Below are 18,279 nucleotides of genomic sequence, written 5' to 3'. Positions count from 1 at the left end.
AAATAACTATTATCATATTTCTATCCTCACAACCTTTTTATAAATAAATAGAAAAGTTATCTTCATTACTCCCATTTTATATTTGAGAATATGGAGTTTCCAGTTGAGTAATCCAACATCTCCCATCTAGTGACAGAAATAGTCAGAACTTGAAATCAAGTTTCCTGATTGTTCTCATGACTCCAAGTTGTCTGTAGATCAGTAAATCTCAAATCTACAACTACTGTGGTTAATGAAATGCTTCTCTTGGATAGTCATGACAATTTCTTTTGGAAATAATATAATGATAGTTTTGTGGGACACACTTCCCCAAAGTTACATTTGTGCATAAAGTTTTCAAAACTTTCGTATACATATTGAGAAGTAAATGTTCTACATAACCTAACTTACAAAAGTGAACCAAAGAAGACAAATATATACCAGTTGACTCCACACACTCACAGCCGCTTTACTCATCACAGCCATGCCTCTGAGATCCAAATGTTGATTCATTTCAACATTTGACAGCATATTAACAACCTCAATATTGTGGACGCCTGTTCAGTTTGCTATGGGCAAGAGACCATGCTTTTAAACAAGCTGGTAGATCGATCGGTCTTTGGTAGAATCTTAGTTTAAGACTCTTTAAGGCACTGATTTATGCACAATTGATCTGAGCAGCCATGCAGTCAATGTGATTTATTAGCTAAGATGGCCAAAACTTTTTTTTCTCCTTTTTCATACAGTAGTAATTCACCTTATTAGAGTTGGAATCATTATAGGAAGCTACTGAAAAGTAAGAAGTTGAGCCTGCTGGCCTAACTTCTTATTTCCCCCAATCTATGGATCTACCAAACAGTAATACCTGGACACTAAGACCAGAGGTGCTGTGCACGCATGCAGGAACCAGGGTACTCACACTGTGACTAGAGATGGATGGGGGAGATTAAAGGGGATTGTAATATTCCTCCATTCTGAACCATTTCCAGACAGCAAACTTGTTCATTTAACTTCATGAGAAACTCATTCATTTAGTTTCTAGCACATATTTTTTTTTCTTTATTTAACCACAGTAAGACAAATGACTTGTATTACTTTGTAATTATGGTGTTTAACTAAACATAAGACCAACAATGTATATAACAACGGTTGGCAACCTACATTGTACATGTGGATGCCTGTGCTCACACACACACACACACACACACACACACACACTCACACTCCCAATGTTATACAAGATCCAATTCTGTAACCCAAACAAGTTTACCAATGGGCGAAACAGACATTTCGAATTTGCCAAACACTTACATTTGCTAAACTATTTGAGGGGAAAGTATCTATAGCTTTTATATGGTATAATCATGCCTTTCCTCTTTTTAAGGTTTGTCTCCCAGCCAGGTTCCTTACCCTGCGCCTCTACTGACTATTAATTGCCTGCTTAACTTGTATTAACAAATAGTTAAGGGAAGGAATGTAGGCCATTCCATGTGATTGTTCTACTTTAGAACACAGTATGTACTCAACACCTCCTCTTCCTTCCATGCAGTCTGCTGCTGAGAGCTCAAAGCCAAGAACCTTACATCTAGTAGCCTCAACCATGCCTCTCCCTTTGACTTGATAGAAATTCCACACGTCACAGTGATTTCAGGGGATGTGACCTTCTCTTAGCGCCCCCCCCCATATCTTATCCTTCTCTAAAATAAACACTCTGACACTTCCCCCTGCCTGCCTACCACCCACGCTACGGAGGCAATAAATGAATATGCGATAATCTATGACTAGAGATTTGACAACCACACATTAGAATGATTATGCAGTACAAAAATGTTGAGCGTTAGTACATTATTTCACTATACATGTGCTATATAAATTATGAATAGCTTTGATTAAAAAATACAGATTTATTTAAGCCCAGTTACGTAATTTCTGTTCCAAAGTATACTGTGAGTTATACCTTTGATTTACTCTGACAAATGATTCCTTTAGAATATGCTGAATGAATGCACAATTTTTAAGCTGAACACTGTTTCAATAAGACAAGCCTTAAAATATAACAAAGAACAAGTTAATCTGCAAAATATATGAATGTTTTTATAACTCTCCAAGGAGGTACAGCACCACCTGTCCTTATTACTAAATCAGCAATGCCAAAATGCCAACACGTTTAACTATTGAACTGGTTTAAAGGAAACACAATGTGTGTGTATTTGTGTTGTGGGGTGTGTGTGTGTGTGTGTGCATTTGTCGTCATATATTCAGAACGACAAACCTTTACTGAAAGGATCTCAGGTGAAAACTTTACAATATGAAAACCAGATCAGGAAGGGAAAGTATAACCTGGGATGTGGAGTTCTTATTCTCATTGGATTTTTGCTGTTAACTATCCAAACTTTGTGTTTAATCCTCCCTATGAATAGAGTAGTTGAAAGCAAGTAGCTTCTTCTCATTTAGGTTTTTGTTTCAAAACTTTGGCTGGCTTCATATTTTAATAATTACCTATTAAGAGAGTTAAAATTCCATGTTTATAATACATTTTAAAATTTACATTACAATTTACATTGCCTTTGGTACATTATAATAGAATTAGTAAAATTCAATTTATTTATATAGGTCCAATTTTCCAAATAAAACTTTGCCTATGTTATTAATGGCTTAAAAGAATCTTTTCTTTTAGTTACTTGTATTTTCTTAGCACCAGTTTTATAAATAGAATAAGACACTCCAGGGAAAATATTGAGCTGGTGCCATTGTGGCTTTCTGGTTGTTGAAATCATTCAGTCTTTGGACCTGTGAACCACAAAGGCCCCACAGCTCAGCATATCCCAGCACAGCACATGCCACGTCATGTCTTAGTCCTTGAACGTAGTCCTCACATTCTACCTTCCCAATATAGCTAAAGAATTCAACACTGGTGAGGATAGCAACAATTGACACCATAGTTGGTGGAATACATTCCTGCTATTAAGCACATGATGTTACTATTTAAAGACTACAGATGTATCTTAACTTGGGACCACTTGGGATGAGTATTTTAGTTTGAGACCCAAAATGTTTTATAATGTTGTCTTGTGTAATTTTGTTCTAAAGTGGATATGTACTCTAGTAAAACTCTCATTGGGTTTCATCACTGGTTCTAAATTGTGAGTGTACAACCTCTGCCTAGTTAAACTACACATTTACATGGTGAGAGTGCCAATGAGTGTGTTTCATCAGACATTCCTGGAAGCTGTCTGACCAATAGGAGTGGTTTGAAATGGTGCCCTAATCACTGTTGAAATCACTGATAGTACAGTCTGTCCACACTATGACAGACAAAAGCTGAAATGTATTAAACATAGCAATCCATCATCCTGCAGATGGAAAGCAGGAGCCAGGCGAGTTCAGAGGCAGTGACTACCCGCTGCTTAACAAAGGCTGGAGTCCTGACAGTTCAGTCCCTTGCTAGCTCCTCTACCACCCCTCCATCTAAGATGAATGAGTGTAATCAGTGAGGGAGAAAGCCTGCTGAGGACCTCAAATTCAAACATTGGTACATGTAGAGTGCTGCTTCTTTCTTCCCTAATCAGAATTGTTACTTAAACAGTTTTCTCCAAATATAAGGAGACAGGTATTTAAGTAAATGAGTGAATGAATAAATGAATGAATTGTAAATTCAAGGAAGGATATCCTTGGAAAAGACTGCATTGGTATAACATTAAGTTTGGAGAGCTAGCTTTGAAATAAAGCTAGGAAGTTTAAAAAACAAAAGTCAACGAAAGGTAAGTTTACATTGTTTGAGGCAACTTAATAGTGAAGTTCTCTTTGAATGATCAGGGGATTATTATTTTTAAATAAGCACTGAATAGTTAAAAGTTCAAGTGATTTTGCATACTTGTTTCTAATAAGGACATATGAGTCACAAAATAGCCAAAGGGAGGGAAAAATTCTCAAATGCTAACAGCACATTAACAAAGTATAGAAACGAAAGACACTTTTCTTTGGATTTCAGCCTTGTCATTTCCAATTTTCTGCTCTTTGGACATGCTTGTATTCAAATTCTGGAACATCCATTCAGCATATCAATCCTAATTAGACAATCTGGGTCTGGAAAGGATGAGAGCTGGGTCATTTGCATAATTTAATCATAAATACTCAGTGATACATATTTCCAAATGCATTTGTACAATTATCTTTTCATCCTTGGGGCAATGGTATTAATATGATTAGGCAATATTTCTGGAAAAAACAGACAAGTATGCACTCTTTTTAACTGCAGCTTAGGGCGATATGAAAAATTAATTAATTTCTGAAGAAAATCAATTTCTCTACGTGACCACATTAGACATTACTAAACCAAGACTCAGAAACCACTCTCAATCACTACATTTTATCAGGCCCTTCTAAATTCCGATTAGCATGTGAGCCATTCAATAGAAAAACTAGTAATGTATCAAAAAGCATCTTAAATTTTGAAGAGATCTTTCTGCCTACTTTCATTTTGGGTATACCAACCACCCTGCTTTACTTTAATGCATTGTTATTTAACCAGTCAACGAGAAGCCTGTGCGTTTGCTGTGAACTCATCTTGAGTGATCTTTTACTAATGTACATTAACCAATTTCAAGGACAATAGGATAAGGTTACTTTTGAGATGCTTTCTCAAGAAATGGATTTATATTTATCTAAAGTAATCTTAATTCACACTAGACTACTTATTATGAAAAAATTAGATAAACCAAGTTGTCCCAAAGAGTACCATTGTTATAAGAAAAACACTGTAATATACTTAGTAGAGATGTAAGAACCCAGGTGGCTAATCTGATTTTTTAAATTGAGATTCAGCTTTGTATGTTGATTAGCACAAAAGAAAGAAGTCACATTTGTGAGTTTAAATGCACTATTCTTTTCTTTTCAATGAAATGAAAAAGTAGAAATTACTGCATGCAAATATTCAATATTCATTTAATTTACATAAAGGTGCTTGAACAAATTTTTGATTCTAACAAGCTCATTTTTCATGCGTTTTGTCTTTCATCCTAATCTAGCATCTGTCATTCCTTTTTGAAGTTATTATCGGCCCAATTCCCTCTTGGACATGGTTGCTGGGTGACCGGTATCTTAGCACCCACTTTGACAGGAACAGATGTGAATCTGATCAAGAGATTTCCCAAGAGTACCTGAAATCACAAACAACTTTTGTGAAAAACAAACAGCATCCCTGTCATGGGCCCTTATTTAACCCACACCCCAAAAGAAACAGCAAAGAAGTTTTCTCCAGATCAAATATACCATTTTAATATTATTTCCTAAACTTTAAATAAAACACCTTAATAAAAATAAATTATATTTTCACACTATTGAATTTGGGAGATCTGATGTAAATAACAACAGCTCAAAAAAACAGTTTCTCTCTTTGGCAAATGTTTAAAGGTAAATTTCATGATAAAGTGTTTATATTTCATGCACAATTTTCACAAGAGTTTCTACAAATAAAGAGGATTATTTTGAAGATAAGTTAGATGATAAAGATGTTTAAGAAGATGACATTTACTTTGATGTCTGAAGGCTTCCTATATTAAGTATGATGTAGAAGTCTGTGAAATATTAAGGATTATTCTACTTATAGAGAATTATCTAAAATATAAAACTCCATCTCTCATTTCATGCATTTTATAGCAAGAATTTTTCAGGTGATTTTTTTTTTCAGTTCATGTAGTATACCATCAATCATTATTAAAAATAGAGCTGCAAAGTGCCACTGGAAGACAAAAAAGGTCATAGAAACTTCATATTATCACCATTACAAAAGTCAAGATGGGTTGCCTTTCCTGAACTAGATTCTTTTTAAGGACAGCAGCATAATTGAGTCATGTGATCTTACTGCTTTCCTTCCTCCATCCCAGTCAGAGAAAATGAAGGGCAATAGGCATTTGTATCACCATGTAACTAGTTAAGGCAAATTTTCAAATTAAATGAAATATTTAATCAAATGTTGATATTTTATAAGCATGGAAGTAAAGTGATCGTTGGAAACATCTAAATAATTTATTTAAGTTTTGAAATTCATTCAAATGATAAATGTCAAGGCAAGGCAGAAAAATATTAGCTTACAATGAAACTAAGTCTTTTGTTTGTTTTTTGTTTTTGCTATAAAACAGCCAATAAAAAAATAAACAACACATGTTTAAAATTCTAAATATTTTCTCCTTGATTATCATGTCTTATGAGAATCAGACATATGTAAAGAAAGTGGCGCACCTTCGATCGAACATGTCAATGTTTTTCCTCTACCCCAAGAATTGATTTGTTATAACAATTCTTATTAAGAATTTTTATGTTTGGTTCTTGTAGGGGAAAAAATAAAAACAATTACCCAAATGGCTTTATAGATATTAAATGAAAAAAGAAGTGAAAGGTCTTTGAAATTATTTTAAATTTTTAATTGGGAAAGGAACTTGCTAACCTCAGTTCCAAAATACAATCATGGAATATTTATAACTATCATAACTGTAATAGTATATATTTGAATGGGGGTATATATGTATGTCTTTTGCCTTACCATTTATAAAGTGTTTTTGTATATACAGGGGGTGCCAAAAAAAATGTACTCTCTTGGCACTCTCTGTGTAAGATTGAAAGCAATTCATTCTATATGGAAAAGTAGGTTAATAACATCAGTTATAAACAAAAAGATATTATAACCCTACCCATTTATATTAGTTACATATATATATGATATTGCATTTTGATATTCCAGAAATTAAGCAAACTAATATATACGTAAATTCCTCTTTATTTTGAAGACATAATTAACTTAGGCCCAGTCCACATAACTAAAGTGAATCCAACCAAAATAAAAATAGCTTTTATGTATCCAATGTATCGATGGCCACCTTCATTTGCTACTATTAGTGGCAAAAGAAACCTTCTGGAAACCTCTTTAGGTGGTCCAACTAAGAATAAAATAAGAAATATAACCATTCAAAATGTTTAAAGAAAAAAATTAAACATATTCATAGAAAAATTCTTATTCTGAAATATTATCACAACTCCTTAGAAAAAGTTTCTTCCCTTATTTGAGCTGACTCTTCAAGGGAGAGAAATTAGTTATTTAAAAAGCACAAATTCAATGTTTTCATGCCCAATTAAACAAATGTATGTTTAAACTCCTTACATCTAGAATGTATATTTAAAAGGTAGACATTTTGTTTTAAAAAGTAACATCTTAATAACGTGAAAATTTGAAGCACTGCAAAATTTTGATGGCACTTTGGTTTTGATTTAACTGAAATGTCATCATGAATAATATTTAAATATCTTAAGAATATCTACTTGTGAAATTTGGTAGCCAAACAGGTGTTAAGAGAAAGAAAAATCAAATCTGACCCAGAAGGTTCCAATATTAAGGTTGGAATTGGGATCAGTTCATTCCTTTCCCATGGGGTAACTTGTATAAATGTAATTCTATGGTTTCATAAAAGCAGGTCAAGTTTCTATCCCTGGGGGTCTTTTGGCAATTTGAAGCATGGAAGCACTGTTCCTGGCTACAAGTTCAAATCTGCATGTACTGTCAATGGTGTGAAGAAAAAAAATCAGTGAACAGCAAAGATATATTCATCTTTGATTATAATACACACTTGTCAGAGGGTTTTTAGAGGGTAAGAATGAAGGTGTCAGAGCTCACAAGTCAGAAAATATTTTGAAACCATTTTTAGTTACTGATATTTTTCCTTTTAAAATATATGCATAGAAGATGATGCAAAAAGTAATGTGAAATATGTTCCTTTTTACTAAGATAACTAAATGCAAAGATGAACTTCAATGTCATTTTACATTTATTATGTACACGTTTTTCTTTTATTCCACAAGCTTTCGATGAGGCAAAAACTTTCATGTAGTTACTGTTTTACAAGCTTCTTTCTACTTTGAAAAAAAAAATGCATGCATGCTTGCACTTTTACCAATGATGTAATAACTTGACAAATGCCATGAAATGATTGAGAAAGTAATTGATTTCAATTTAACTGGACCTCTACCAGGTGTTTTCAAAGACAATTACAGTCTACTACAAGAAGTGGTAATACACATCTCCTTATGTAGACCTGGAGATTAACCCATTGACCTCATTCCTAACTCATCTCATTGATAGCAAAGCTTTTAGAAGAGCAATCATTCTTTTTTTTTTTTTTTTTAGGTTATGAAATTGTTTTCCTATCATTTATCCACTGGTTTTAAAAGATATGCTTGCTCTAAAGTGCAAGCAGCAATGAAATAAACCAATAAAAGAAATGGAGCAATGACATCAAGCACATTAAATGTCATTCAATAATGTAAAGATTCTAGTACCTAAGAGTTTAATATCTATTTCACACAAATATAATAATTTTCAGATATAAGTATTTTCCACAAAGAATTAAAAGTACACTTTAGTTATCATAAAATTAAAGGTCTAGAAACAGTAAGAAAAGTTTTAAATCACTGTCCTACTAACCATAACAGTCCACATTATAGTTATATTTTAAAACATTTACGTTTTAATACTTCTTTTACCGTAAAATTAATTTTAAATATATTTTCCACCGTCCTTCAGGAAAGCAGAATTTGATTTGTGTTATTTTATATTTCAATGAATTACAGAAAGCAAAATTAAAGCCAATTGTATTGGGAAGTTATTTGCTTAGAGCCAGCCCTGTGTCTATAAGCCCCTGTGTGTGGAATGTGTATGTATGTGCATCCATACAAAAATATACATATATAAAGGCTTTTCTATCAAAGGTATTGCAGCTATTTAAGTATAAATACATAGACTACAAATGGCTAAGGTGAAGATAAACAAAAATGTCCACCACAAAGATCTCTAAAATGATGATAAATATTTTACACTTGTTGCACACAGAAGAACATGTATCCTAGTATAAAATGTGCAACAATTCAAAGTGCTTCAAGTTATGCATTTAAAATCCAAAGGCATAAATAAACTAGAAACTGCCTAATTCGAGAAATAAGTATCACTTTCAAGAATTAGGCTAAAAAAACCACATATTTTAAATATAAAATAAGATTTAATTCTGTTGAATATATCAGTATATTTTAGCAGAGCTGTGATGGGTTCAAAGACTGTTATACCTTCAGAGATCTGCTTTGTTCATACCCAAACAAAATGTCTTTGAATTATAAGACTATGAATAAGACAGCCCATTCACTGTTGCTGCTAATAAAATTCCACACTATCATCAGTGTAAGATTTTAAGAAAATACTTCACTGGTTTGATATGTGAATATAATAAAGTATTTCTTGATTAACATGATCTAGAGATTGATTTTCACTAACTTTACTTAAGAAAGGACCAGTATCCCTTAAAGTGAATTAGCAGGTATTTACTGCAAACACCTCTATGTGTTTCCATAGAACAATTCCTTTTCAACTAGTACTCTTTCTTTCCTGATATATTGTGTTTGTCCTTGAAGAAAAGTCCTATTTTTTTCTGCTGTGACTGGAAGGATAATCTAATTATTTAGAAACATTTGATGCCAAATAAATTCAAAGATGATACACTGTGACATTTTAATACTTTGTTTACCTCTTCAGTCATTTACTTTAAGGTAAGGAAAACATTTCTCAATTCTTCAATGTTTACTAACCAAAAGTATCTAATCTATTTTGTTGCCTGTTTCAATATTGCTTTGTGAAAATCATGCTTTAAAAGCATATACAATTTTTGTGTCAAACATATATACTACCTTCAAAATTCACTGCAGGATTATTATTAATATACGAGTACATCTACTTATAGTTGAATTAAATTAAAGTTTTCAAATGATTTTGACTTCCTGCTAGAAATACACAATGTATTCCAGGTATTGTATTCATCTTATATGTGTTGTACATGTTTCAGTTAAGCTCTTTTTGTTTTTTCAATTATTAATCTGTAAAACTTTTTTTAAAGAAACTGGCTATTCAGCATTTGCTGTAATATTATACATAGTTTTAGATACTTCAATATACTTATAAGAACAAATGTATAAGACTAATTAAATAATGACATAGTGAATTTTCCAGCTTAGTAAGTTGTCTTTGACAACTTTCACTCAACTCACGTACATTAAAATGTGCAAAAGAAAACCAGCTTGATATGCTGGATCACATCCAACCTAATTTGAATCAGAAAGTAATAGGGCCATACCTTTAACAAAATTTAGTCATTGGCCATTTCAATATCCAATTTAGAAAAATCGACATATACATTTTTTAATTTATGAATTAGAATCCTCTTATCTTATAAAACAAATCCAAGTCAAAATACACAAAAAATTTAAAATGCACCTGGTTCAACATCCCGGATTTTGGAGCAGTGGAGATATAAGTCATTGTCTATATATGATTATATTATATATTATATGACATTTATCTGCTATTTTATTCCACTAATTTTAACTACATCATTAATTTGCAAAACAATGAGCTTTCATTGATTGATTGCCTAATTTATACTGGATAGAAAATTCTGTTCATAGTTATTTGCACATTTAAATATAAAGCTAATCATGAACTGTAATAGACACTCTTAAAATATTCTCAGAACCTTCTTAAAGTAAATACGTTCATCAAAATAAAGTGATCCACCAGTTAATCTAATAATAACTAATTGCTAGACCAAATATAAATACATTATCTTTGGTGTTCTTGTTTTCCAAAGAAATAATTTGGTGAACTTACTACACTATTTTAATAAAGTCATTTCTATACTGTGACACATGCTAAAAAGCAATTAGCAGCAATTAAAAGTTATTTTAAAAGACAGCTGTTGTAGTGAAAAAGAAAAAGAAAAAGAAAAACTTTTGACTGGAGATACTTCTGATAAATTGAGAAGGGAAGCAAAGGACTTTGAGCACAACGCAGGCTCACAGAACCTCTGCTATGCCTGAGACATATGTATCTATGCAGATCAAAGCCTTTGATATTACACTTATCTGAACCCTATTAGGTGGGCTTTTAATTCAGGATTTTCTTCATTAAAAATATATTATTGAATATGAAAAATATAATGGAAAAGAGGATGCCTTAATGCAGTCTCATAGCCTGAAATATAAATATAAATGTATTTTAACGTATTCTCTCAGCTAGAATTTTTAAGCTGTAGCATTTAGACAAGAATATATGTGCATGTGTGCATGTATGTATATATAACTAACCAATCACAATGCAGTAACTCAGTTGTTAAGAAAATGGCACATGCTGGCACATGCTAAGGTCATTCTATTCGCATAACAATTCAAACATAAAATGATAAAGCTTTATCTTAATTACATATTTAAATACCTAAATAGTTAATATCACTTTTTTACAATTCCTTTCATCCTAAAGGTACGTAACTTGATGTGACTTTTTCTTTTTTTCTGGTGAACAATCTGAAAATGAAATCCTTGAAAGGTAAAATTCAGGCAAAGTTTAACTTTTTTTAAGAATCAAGTAACAAAAACCTTAAAAATCAAAATGTTTAGTAAAGTCTAGAAGACTCACCTGTACCTATTTAGAAGGCAAACTTCAAATTAATTTCTTCAGACAAAAATTCAAAGGGAGACAGTTTATAACCTGTGCGAGTTTCATTTCTTACTATATTTTGCAATACACATGTTCTACATTGCTAATACAATGCAATTTAAATGATGATTTTAGGTGATTAACAAAGGCAGTTGTATGAAACAATTTAGTAAAATCACTTGGAAAGATAAAATAATACTAATTGATAGTCAAAGCACAAATTGTTACTAAAATAGCAACTACTTGGTTACACATTAAGCTAATTTACAAATACTACTTACATTCCAAAAACAAAACATCAAATGAGAAACAATAAAGCATATTATGTTTTCATATGCTGGTGAATCACACATGGTAAGTCACCAAAGAGAAGAGTGATTTATGCTCAAATCCAGCCAAGACTTTAATCAATATTGGGTGTCACATCTCAGGAGGTTGGGGGAAGTAGTGAGGCAAAAAGAGAGTGGCTAATACTGGTCTCAATAATTTATATGCAACTTCCATGAAATGTAGATTAAACAAAAAATAACAGCAGATTTAGACTAATAAAATGAAGATTTAAAAGTTGTGTATTACATGCAAACACAAACAATTTTTGTAGGGGAACTCTGAAAAAAAAGCACATCTTATAGTTTATTCTACATATATATTTGAAGCTTCACAAAATAAAATATATGTGCAAATCACATTGTCTCAGATCATTAACTAGTAATCTGTCGAGTTCAGAAAGTAAACCATTTCAAAACTATGTGCACTTCTTACAATAATGACTATAACATTATTGGAAACTAACTCCAAGAAAAACAACAGGTCTGAAAGATATTATCCAAATAACTCAAGAATTTGTATTTTGCAATGTAACTTAATTGAACAAGGTAAATCCTCTGTTATAATGTTTTTAGATTCCATTTATGTATTTATATATAGTTATTAAACTATAATTTATTAACATTTTTAAAGTATACAGAAATGAGTGGTGGAAGCAAACTTGAACTTTTATACTTAGGCCTTAGTCTTCTAATTATGCCATGTTCTTTTTGAAATGTTATAAAATGAAACATTAGGCTTTATAGGAGGTATTAATCGACTGTAATACAAAAACTTCAAAAGCATAGTCTCTCATCATTTGAATTTTTTTTTTTAATTTCTCTGTGCCAAGTATCGTAATTATCTGTTAGAAGTAAATCTGTATTTGTGTTGAAACTTTCGATGTTGATGCATAAGTTCCTAACTCCTTGCCATTGAAAAACATGTAATGCCGGAAATGTTAAATAAATATGGACTGGTTCAGTGTGCTATCTTTATTAAAACCTCTGATTTAAAAAAAATGGAACCAAGAATTAGAAAATACTTTATACTTCTTACAGTAAAATTGCATCCGTATATTACTGCTGAACAAAAATAACTTGCAAAGTCTTTTGACCTGCTGTTAATAGATGATATTAACTTTTAAGATGAAAAAAATACTGTTTGTGACTGTATTTATTCTGATATATATATATATATATATATATATATATATATATATATATATATATATATATATTCTGATATTCTGATAAAACTAACTGTAATCTATTCAAGTCAAAGACTCCACAAATCTAGGGCTACATACTACCCAAATCACAATCTGCTTTGAACGATCCTGAGACAAAATCAGCTTCTGGCAATATGCAAAAAAAAGCATTTTAGATAAAATAAAAGTCATTTTTTATTACCTGTGTTCACAGAAAATTGCATCTTAACCCAAATCTACAAACAAGAGACTGACTCTTACAGAGACCTAACCACGTACATAATTACGTTTCCTTTTTGTTGTTGTTGTTGTTTAATGGTTACCAGTTAATTAAGTTACCTCTGTTGCAACAGCCAAGTCATGTAACTAATGTTTAGTTTAAAAATAATAATTGAAGGAAGCTGATCAAGGTCAGACTTTGTCCTTTGACAACTTTTAAATACAGTTCCTTGTATTTTCTTTCATTTTCAGCTTTACTATAAAGCAGGTGATAGTCTCTGTTTCATCTCCTTGTGATAATGACAGATGGCTTCAACATTTATTCTAGTTTTCATAGATAGCATACTGATGCAATAGTCCCAAGCTAATTAAATCCACTCTGAGTTTTGTTACTAACTTACTGAGCCACTTTGAGCAAGTTTATGAACCTCTTTTCTTTAACATCATTTGAGTTCCTTAGATTCCCTGGTATCTAAATGCTATTAAGAGACATAATTAGATATGTGTTCTATAAAAAGCCGAGAATGCTAAGATTTGATGTTTCTTGCACACTGTATATATGGTTTTACATAGTCTGTCTTTTGCCCAGTTTCTCTTACCCTCTGCATAAGCTATTCCTTTAGATAGTTTAAGTAGCCAGAGGAGAAAGAAATCAGAATGAAACAAATCAATATATCTAAGTGAATGAAAAAAGATCTGAATAGTGGAACATAAACTGAACTTGAATGATGAGTAATTTTAGTTTTGTAAATTCAAGATGCAAAATATTTTAGGCATTGCTTTCAAAGTTAAGAAATAAGACAATAGCACATGTAATTAGCATGTAAAATAATAATGCATTTCACAGCAAATAGTATATTTTGGTGAAAAGAAGTTCAATTATAAGTTTTCTGTTTTCTTATTCATTGGCAGAGTTAGGAAAACCTAAGTAGTTATCTGCAACTACACATCTTCTAAGGTTAAGGACTGATGTATTTGCATGTATTTAGGGTTGAAGTCTTATAGTTGATAAAAGATCAAAAAACAATAGTAAATCAACAAACTTACCACCTTTAACTTAGAAAATAACCTGAAATAGAGTTTTAGAATAACATATTTAATTACAAAAACCAGGTGATTGAAACATAGAGTACTGATGATATTTTTTTGAAGGGATAAACAGTTCTACTGAATTTAACTTATCTTGGCTCTAAAAGTTTAAACTCCAGAGCTATCGTTAACCTCGGGGGAGGGGGTGGATATTTAAAATTTTTTGCCAATAATTTTAAGAGTAGTCTCTGATCAAATGGGGAGGACTTCAATTTCCAAGTCTAAGCAAAAAATTCAGGAAAAAAAATAACATGGGAATAATTGTAAGGTGTGTAACCCTACCTGCTTTACACTGATTATAAATCGCAGTATTAAGAAGAACGTTTTCTCTAGCAATTTTTTTTTTTGTGTTATGTGAAATGGCCATTAATTATCTAGTACAGTGTATGGTGTAAGAAACACACACAGAGGATTCAAGAGCAAAGTGGTTTGATTCCTAAAGAGAAAAACAGCAGCGCTTCACCAGTTCACTGGATAGACAATTTTATAACAATCATTATCTGAACTGACTTCAAATTTTAACTAGCATTCTTTATAACAACTCTGTAACAATTTTCTGCCCAGATTCGAATAGTTGTAACAATGGATTTTTGGCAAATATTTTATCTTCTGTACATCCGAGGACTCCAATTATCTCCACAAATGACATTTAGTGATCAAGATTCCCTCTCAGTCGTTACTGCCACCTGTCCATATACTTGGGTGCGCGCGCGCGCTCTCTTAGCATTCACCCCAAAATAGTAGAAATGAAGGTTCAAAACCCAGAGACACACCCATTACCCCACGCAAAGAATGGCAAATCAACAGGGAAAGGTTTCTGGCTAGGTCGGGATAGGACATGCGGTGGGTTGGGGTTCGAGTCCTTTTCATCTTCCCTCCTTCCCGGGACAGCAGTCAGTAGTCTTCTTCCGAGGAAGAAATAGCTAGGGGCTTTTTCTCCCAGGTTTCTTTCTGGTATCACCCAGATTATCCCCTCTCTCCTTCCCACCTCAGTTCTTCTAGGTCTACTAGGGGCACACACCCTAAAAGAGTAAAACTCCGTTCCTTCTCCAGGTCTTTAAACTAACTGGGAGGATACCGAAGTCTCCGTGCCAATTTTGCGCTCAGTTCCCATGCGCCCGCTTCTGGTCTCTAACTTTCCTTACTGGCTTTCTCCCGACAACTGAACTTTTCCCTCAATAGCGAGCCGAAGGGACAAGGCGGAATCGCGAAAGCAGGTGAAATGACCATTTCTACCCAGAAACTGACTAGTTACCCCACTCCCGCCCCCTCTCGGTAGATCCTCCCCCAGTAAGCGTTCATTAGCATAAAACTGGTCTGGCCGGGCTCTGGTCGCGTGGCCTCCAGGGTTCGCGCGCTTTGCCGGGATAGGGAAGCCACCGCACCGGCTACTGTATTGAGATCCAAAGAGCATCCCAGTGCAAAGCCTGCACCTACTTATCGCGTGAGCTACTAACCTCAAGAAAAAGAAAAAAGAAAAGGGAAAGAAAGCAAAACAGTTTGGAGAGAGAGAGCGAGCGAGCCAGTGAGAGAGCTGTGATCTTCCATCCATGTCTCTCTCCAGTTCAGCAACCAGAATCTTAGGTACCCAGTCACCTCCCCCTACAGAAAACATCCTGCTGGTCCCCTCGCATCTGCCCCGGGGCAAACGTATTCCTTTATCTACTTTACACACAGAGACGCTCACACGCACGCACGCACGCACGCGCACACACACACACACACACACACACACACATGCGCGCACACACAGACCCCCTCCCCTCGGCGGGCTTCCCCTCAAGGCTTCGGGGCTGAAGTCGCTGCGGGTCCCTCGGGATTGCCCCGAACCTCTCGGCGTCGGAGGTCGCTCCCTTCCCAACCTCCAAGTGGCTCACTCCCTAGACTACCTCGTGAGCCCCTCACCCAGGCGTCTTCCCAGCCCCTTAACCCTGCGGGGCAGGGTCACGACCTACCCCCCGCCCCGTGCACGCAGCTCGGCGCCTCTGACTAGCCCCGGTGCCCGGCCTCTGGCGTGGAACCCGGGTCCGAGGGAGCGCACACAGGCAGCGGCGCTGAGGGGTCCCCAGACGCTGGCGGGGCCCAGGAAGGGGCTGTGGCTCATAGAAAAGCTCGATCCTCCTGCTTGCCGCCCCCTTCACCCTGAGTCTTAGGGTTCCCGCGACCCCCAGCAGCCAAGCGCCCACTAGAACGCGAGCAAGGGGCGGACAGCGCCGGAAGAAAGAGATCTCGGCTAGGGGAAGGTGCCAACTTCCCAGAGGGTCGCGAGCGGTAGGAGCCCTAAGGAGAGGAAGGCAAGGGCTGCGCTTGCCCGGGCGCGCGGCTCGAGGGCGCGCGGAGCGAGCGGCGCCGCGCTGCGAAGGGAGAGAGGGAAGGGCTTAGGAGGCGGGTGGGAAGGGACCCCGGGTGGCGGCGGCTGCCCCCGCTCCTTACCTGGCGTTGGTGCAGTCATTGTAGAGCGTCTCGAAGTCCTTCCTGGAAATGAGTTTGCAGCGGTTCACTCCGGGCTGGATGGCGCCCAGTCCCCTTAGGATGCGAACCTGTTCCACATTGCACACCACCGGAGTGATCTCCAGCCGCTTCAGCTTGGTGTAGACCGTGTGCAAGCCCCCCACCAAGTGCTTCAGGAACAGGTCGAAAGCCTGGGGCAGGCAGATCAGCTCGCAGCCCTCCACGGTGAAGGAAGCCACTTTGGCCCCTCTCAGATCCACCATTTTGCACTCATTATTCTGGGGGGTGTTTTCCACAGGGGACGGGGTCGAGTACACGGGTTTCCCGGGGAGGGGGCCGCAGCTGCTGCTGCTGCTGCTGCTACTGCTGCTACTGCTGCTGCTGCTGCTGCTGCTGCTACTGCTGCTGCTGCTGCTGCTGCTACTGCCGGTGCTCGCGTTGATGGGGGTGCTGGAGGCGCCGCCGCTGCTGCAGCTCGCGGCCGCCAGGCTGGGGTTGCAGTTGCTGCCGCCACCGCCGCCACCGCCGCCGCCACCGCCGCCGCCTGCGTTGCCCGCGCTGCCGCCTCCACTGCCGCCGCCGCCGCCGCCGCCGCCGCCGCTGGAGCTGACCGTGGCCGCCGCGGCCGCGGCCGAAGAGATCGAGTCCGGCCGGAACAGGCTTGGCCCCGACGATGCCGGGGCCCCGATGGACGGAGCTGGAGAAGAGGTCGCCGAGGAGGTGGAGGTGGTGGTGCCGGACGAGGAAGCAGACGTGGAGATCGGGGGCTGAGGGGGGACCAGCTGGGTCGGAGGGATCAAAGCCGCCGGCACTGCCATGGTCACATAGAAGGGGAACCGCCGCAGGAGAAGGGAGCGGAAAGTTGCCACGCACCCCGCGGAGGGCGAGGGGGACAGAGGCAGAAGGAGCTCAGGGGCCACGACAACAACAACTCTCGGAGGGAACGAGGAGAGAGGGAGAGAAGGGGGTAAAAACGGAGGTGAGGGGAAGAAAGAGCGATCGCAGGAGGGGCGAGCGCGACAGGCGCTCTGGAGAGAAACGCACAAAAGTGTCCCGCAAGTGGAAATGCGAGTGCTCTCCGGGGGCTGGGATCGGGGCTGGGGGGGGCGGGGGGAGGGCGGGGAGGGGCGGCTGCTGTGGTGTGGGTCCCGCTCTAGCACAAAGTTAAGGATGAAGGTGAGAAGGAGGAGGTTTGAAGGACTTGGGTGCTCCCTGGCAAGTACATTGATCAAAGATTGAGAGGGGAATGACAGAGAGAAAATGAGCTGAAAAGTGCAGGCTGCCGGCTGGACGAGTTGTTGTTGTCACACGGTGCAGAGGGGAGGAGCTCCGGAAACTTGAAATACCCTTTGAAGCCGCAAAAACCTCACTCACTAGTATTAACCCAAATTATCCAACCAGGAACTCGGAGCGGAGACCCCGAGAGCGCGAGGCGCCGAGGGAAAGCGAGAGAGCGAGAAAAGGAGGAGGGGAGGGGGGAGGAAAGGAACGTTGGGAGGGA

At 37.0% G+C, this 18,279-nt stretch overlaps 1 protein-coding gene across 1 annotated transcript in view; it reads right to left on the bottom strand.

Moving 5' to 3' along the window:
• The window catches only part of DACH1 (dachshund family transcription factor 1), a 397,854-nt gene extending 379,781 nt beyond the window's left edge, over positions 1 to 18,073 (bottom strand). Inside the window, exon 1 of the mRNA XM_019738175.3 lies at positions 16,761 to 18,073. Coding sequence (XP_019593734.2) covers positions 16,761 to 17,596 — 836 coding nt within the window. The 5' untranslated portion in view covers positions 17,597 to 18,073. The remainder of the gene's footprint in view (positions 1 to 16,760) is intronic.
• Positions 18,074 to 18,279: the final 206 nt, after the last annotated feature.

Source organism: Rhinolophus sinicus, chromosome 16 (assembly GCF_057876585.1).
Source record: "Rhinolophus sinicus isolate RSI-liver-muscle chromosome 16, RSI-T2T, whole genome shotgun sequence".
Taxonomy (NCBI): domain Eukaryota; kingdom Metazoa; phylum Chordata; class Mammalia; order Chiroptera; family Rhinolophidae; genus Rhinolophus; species Rhinolophus sinicus.
The sequence above is the reverse complement of the archived record's forward strand: the minus strand, read 5'-3'. Positions and strand labels throughout refer to the sequence as shown.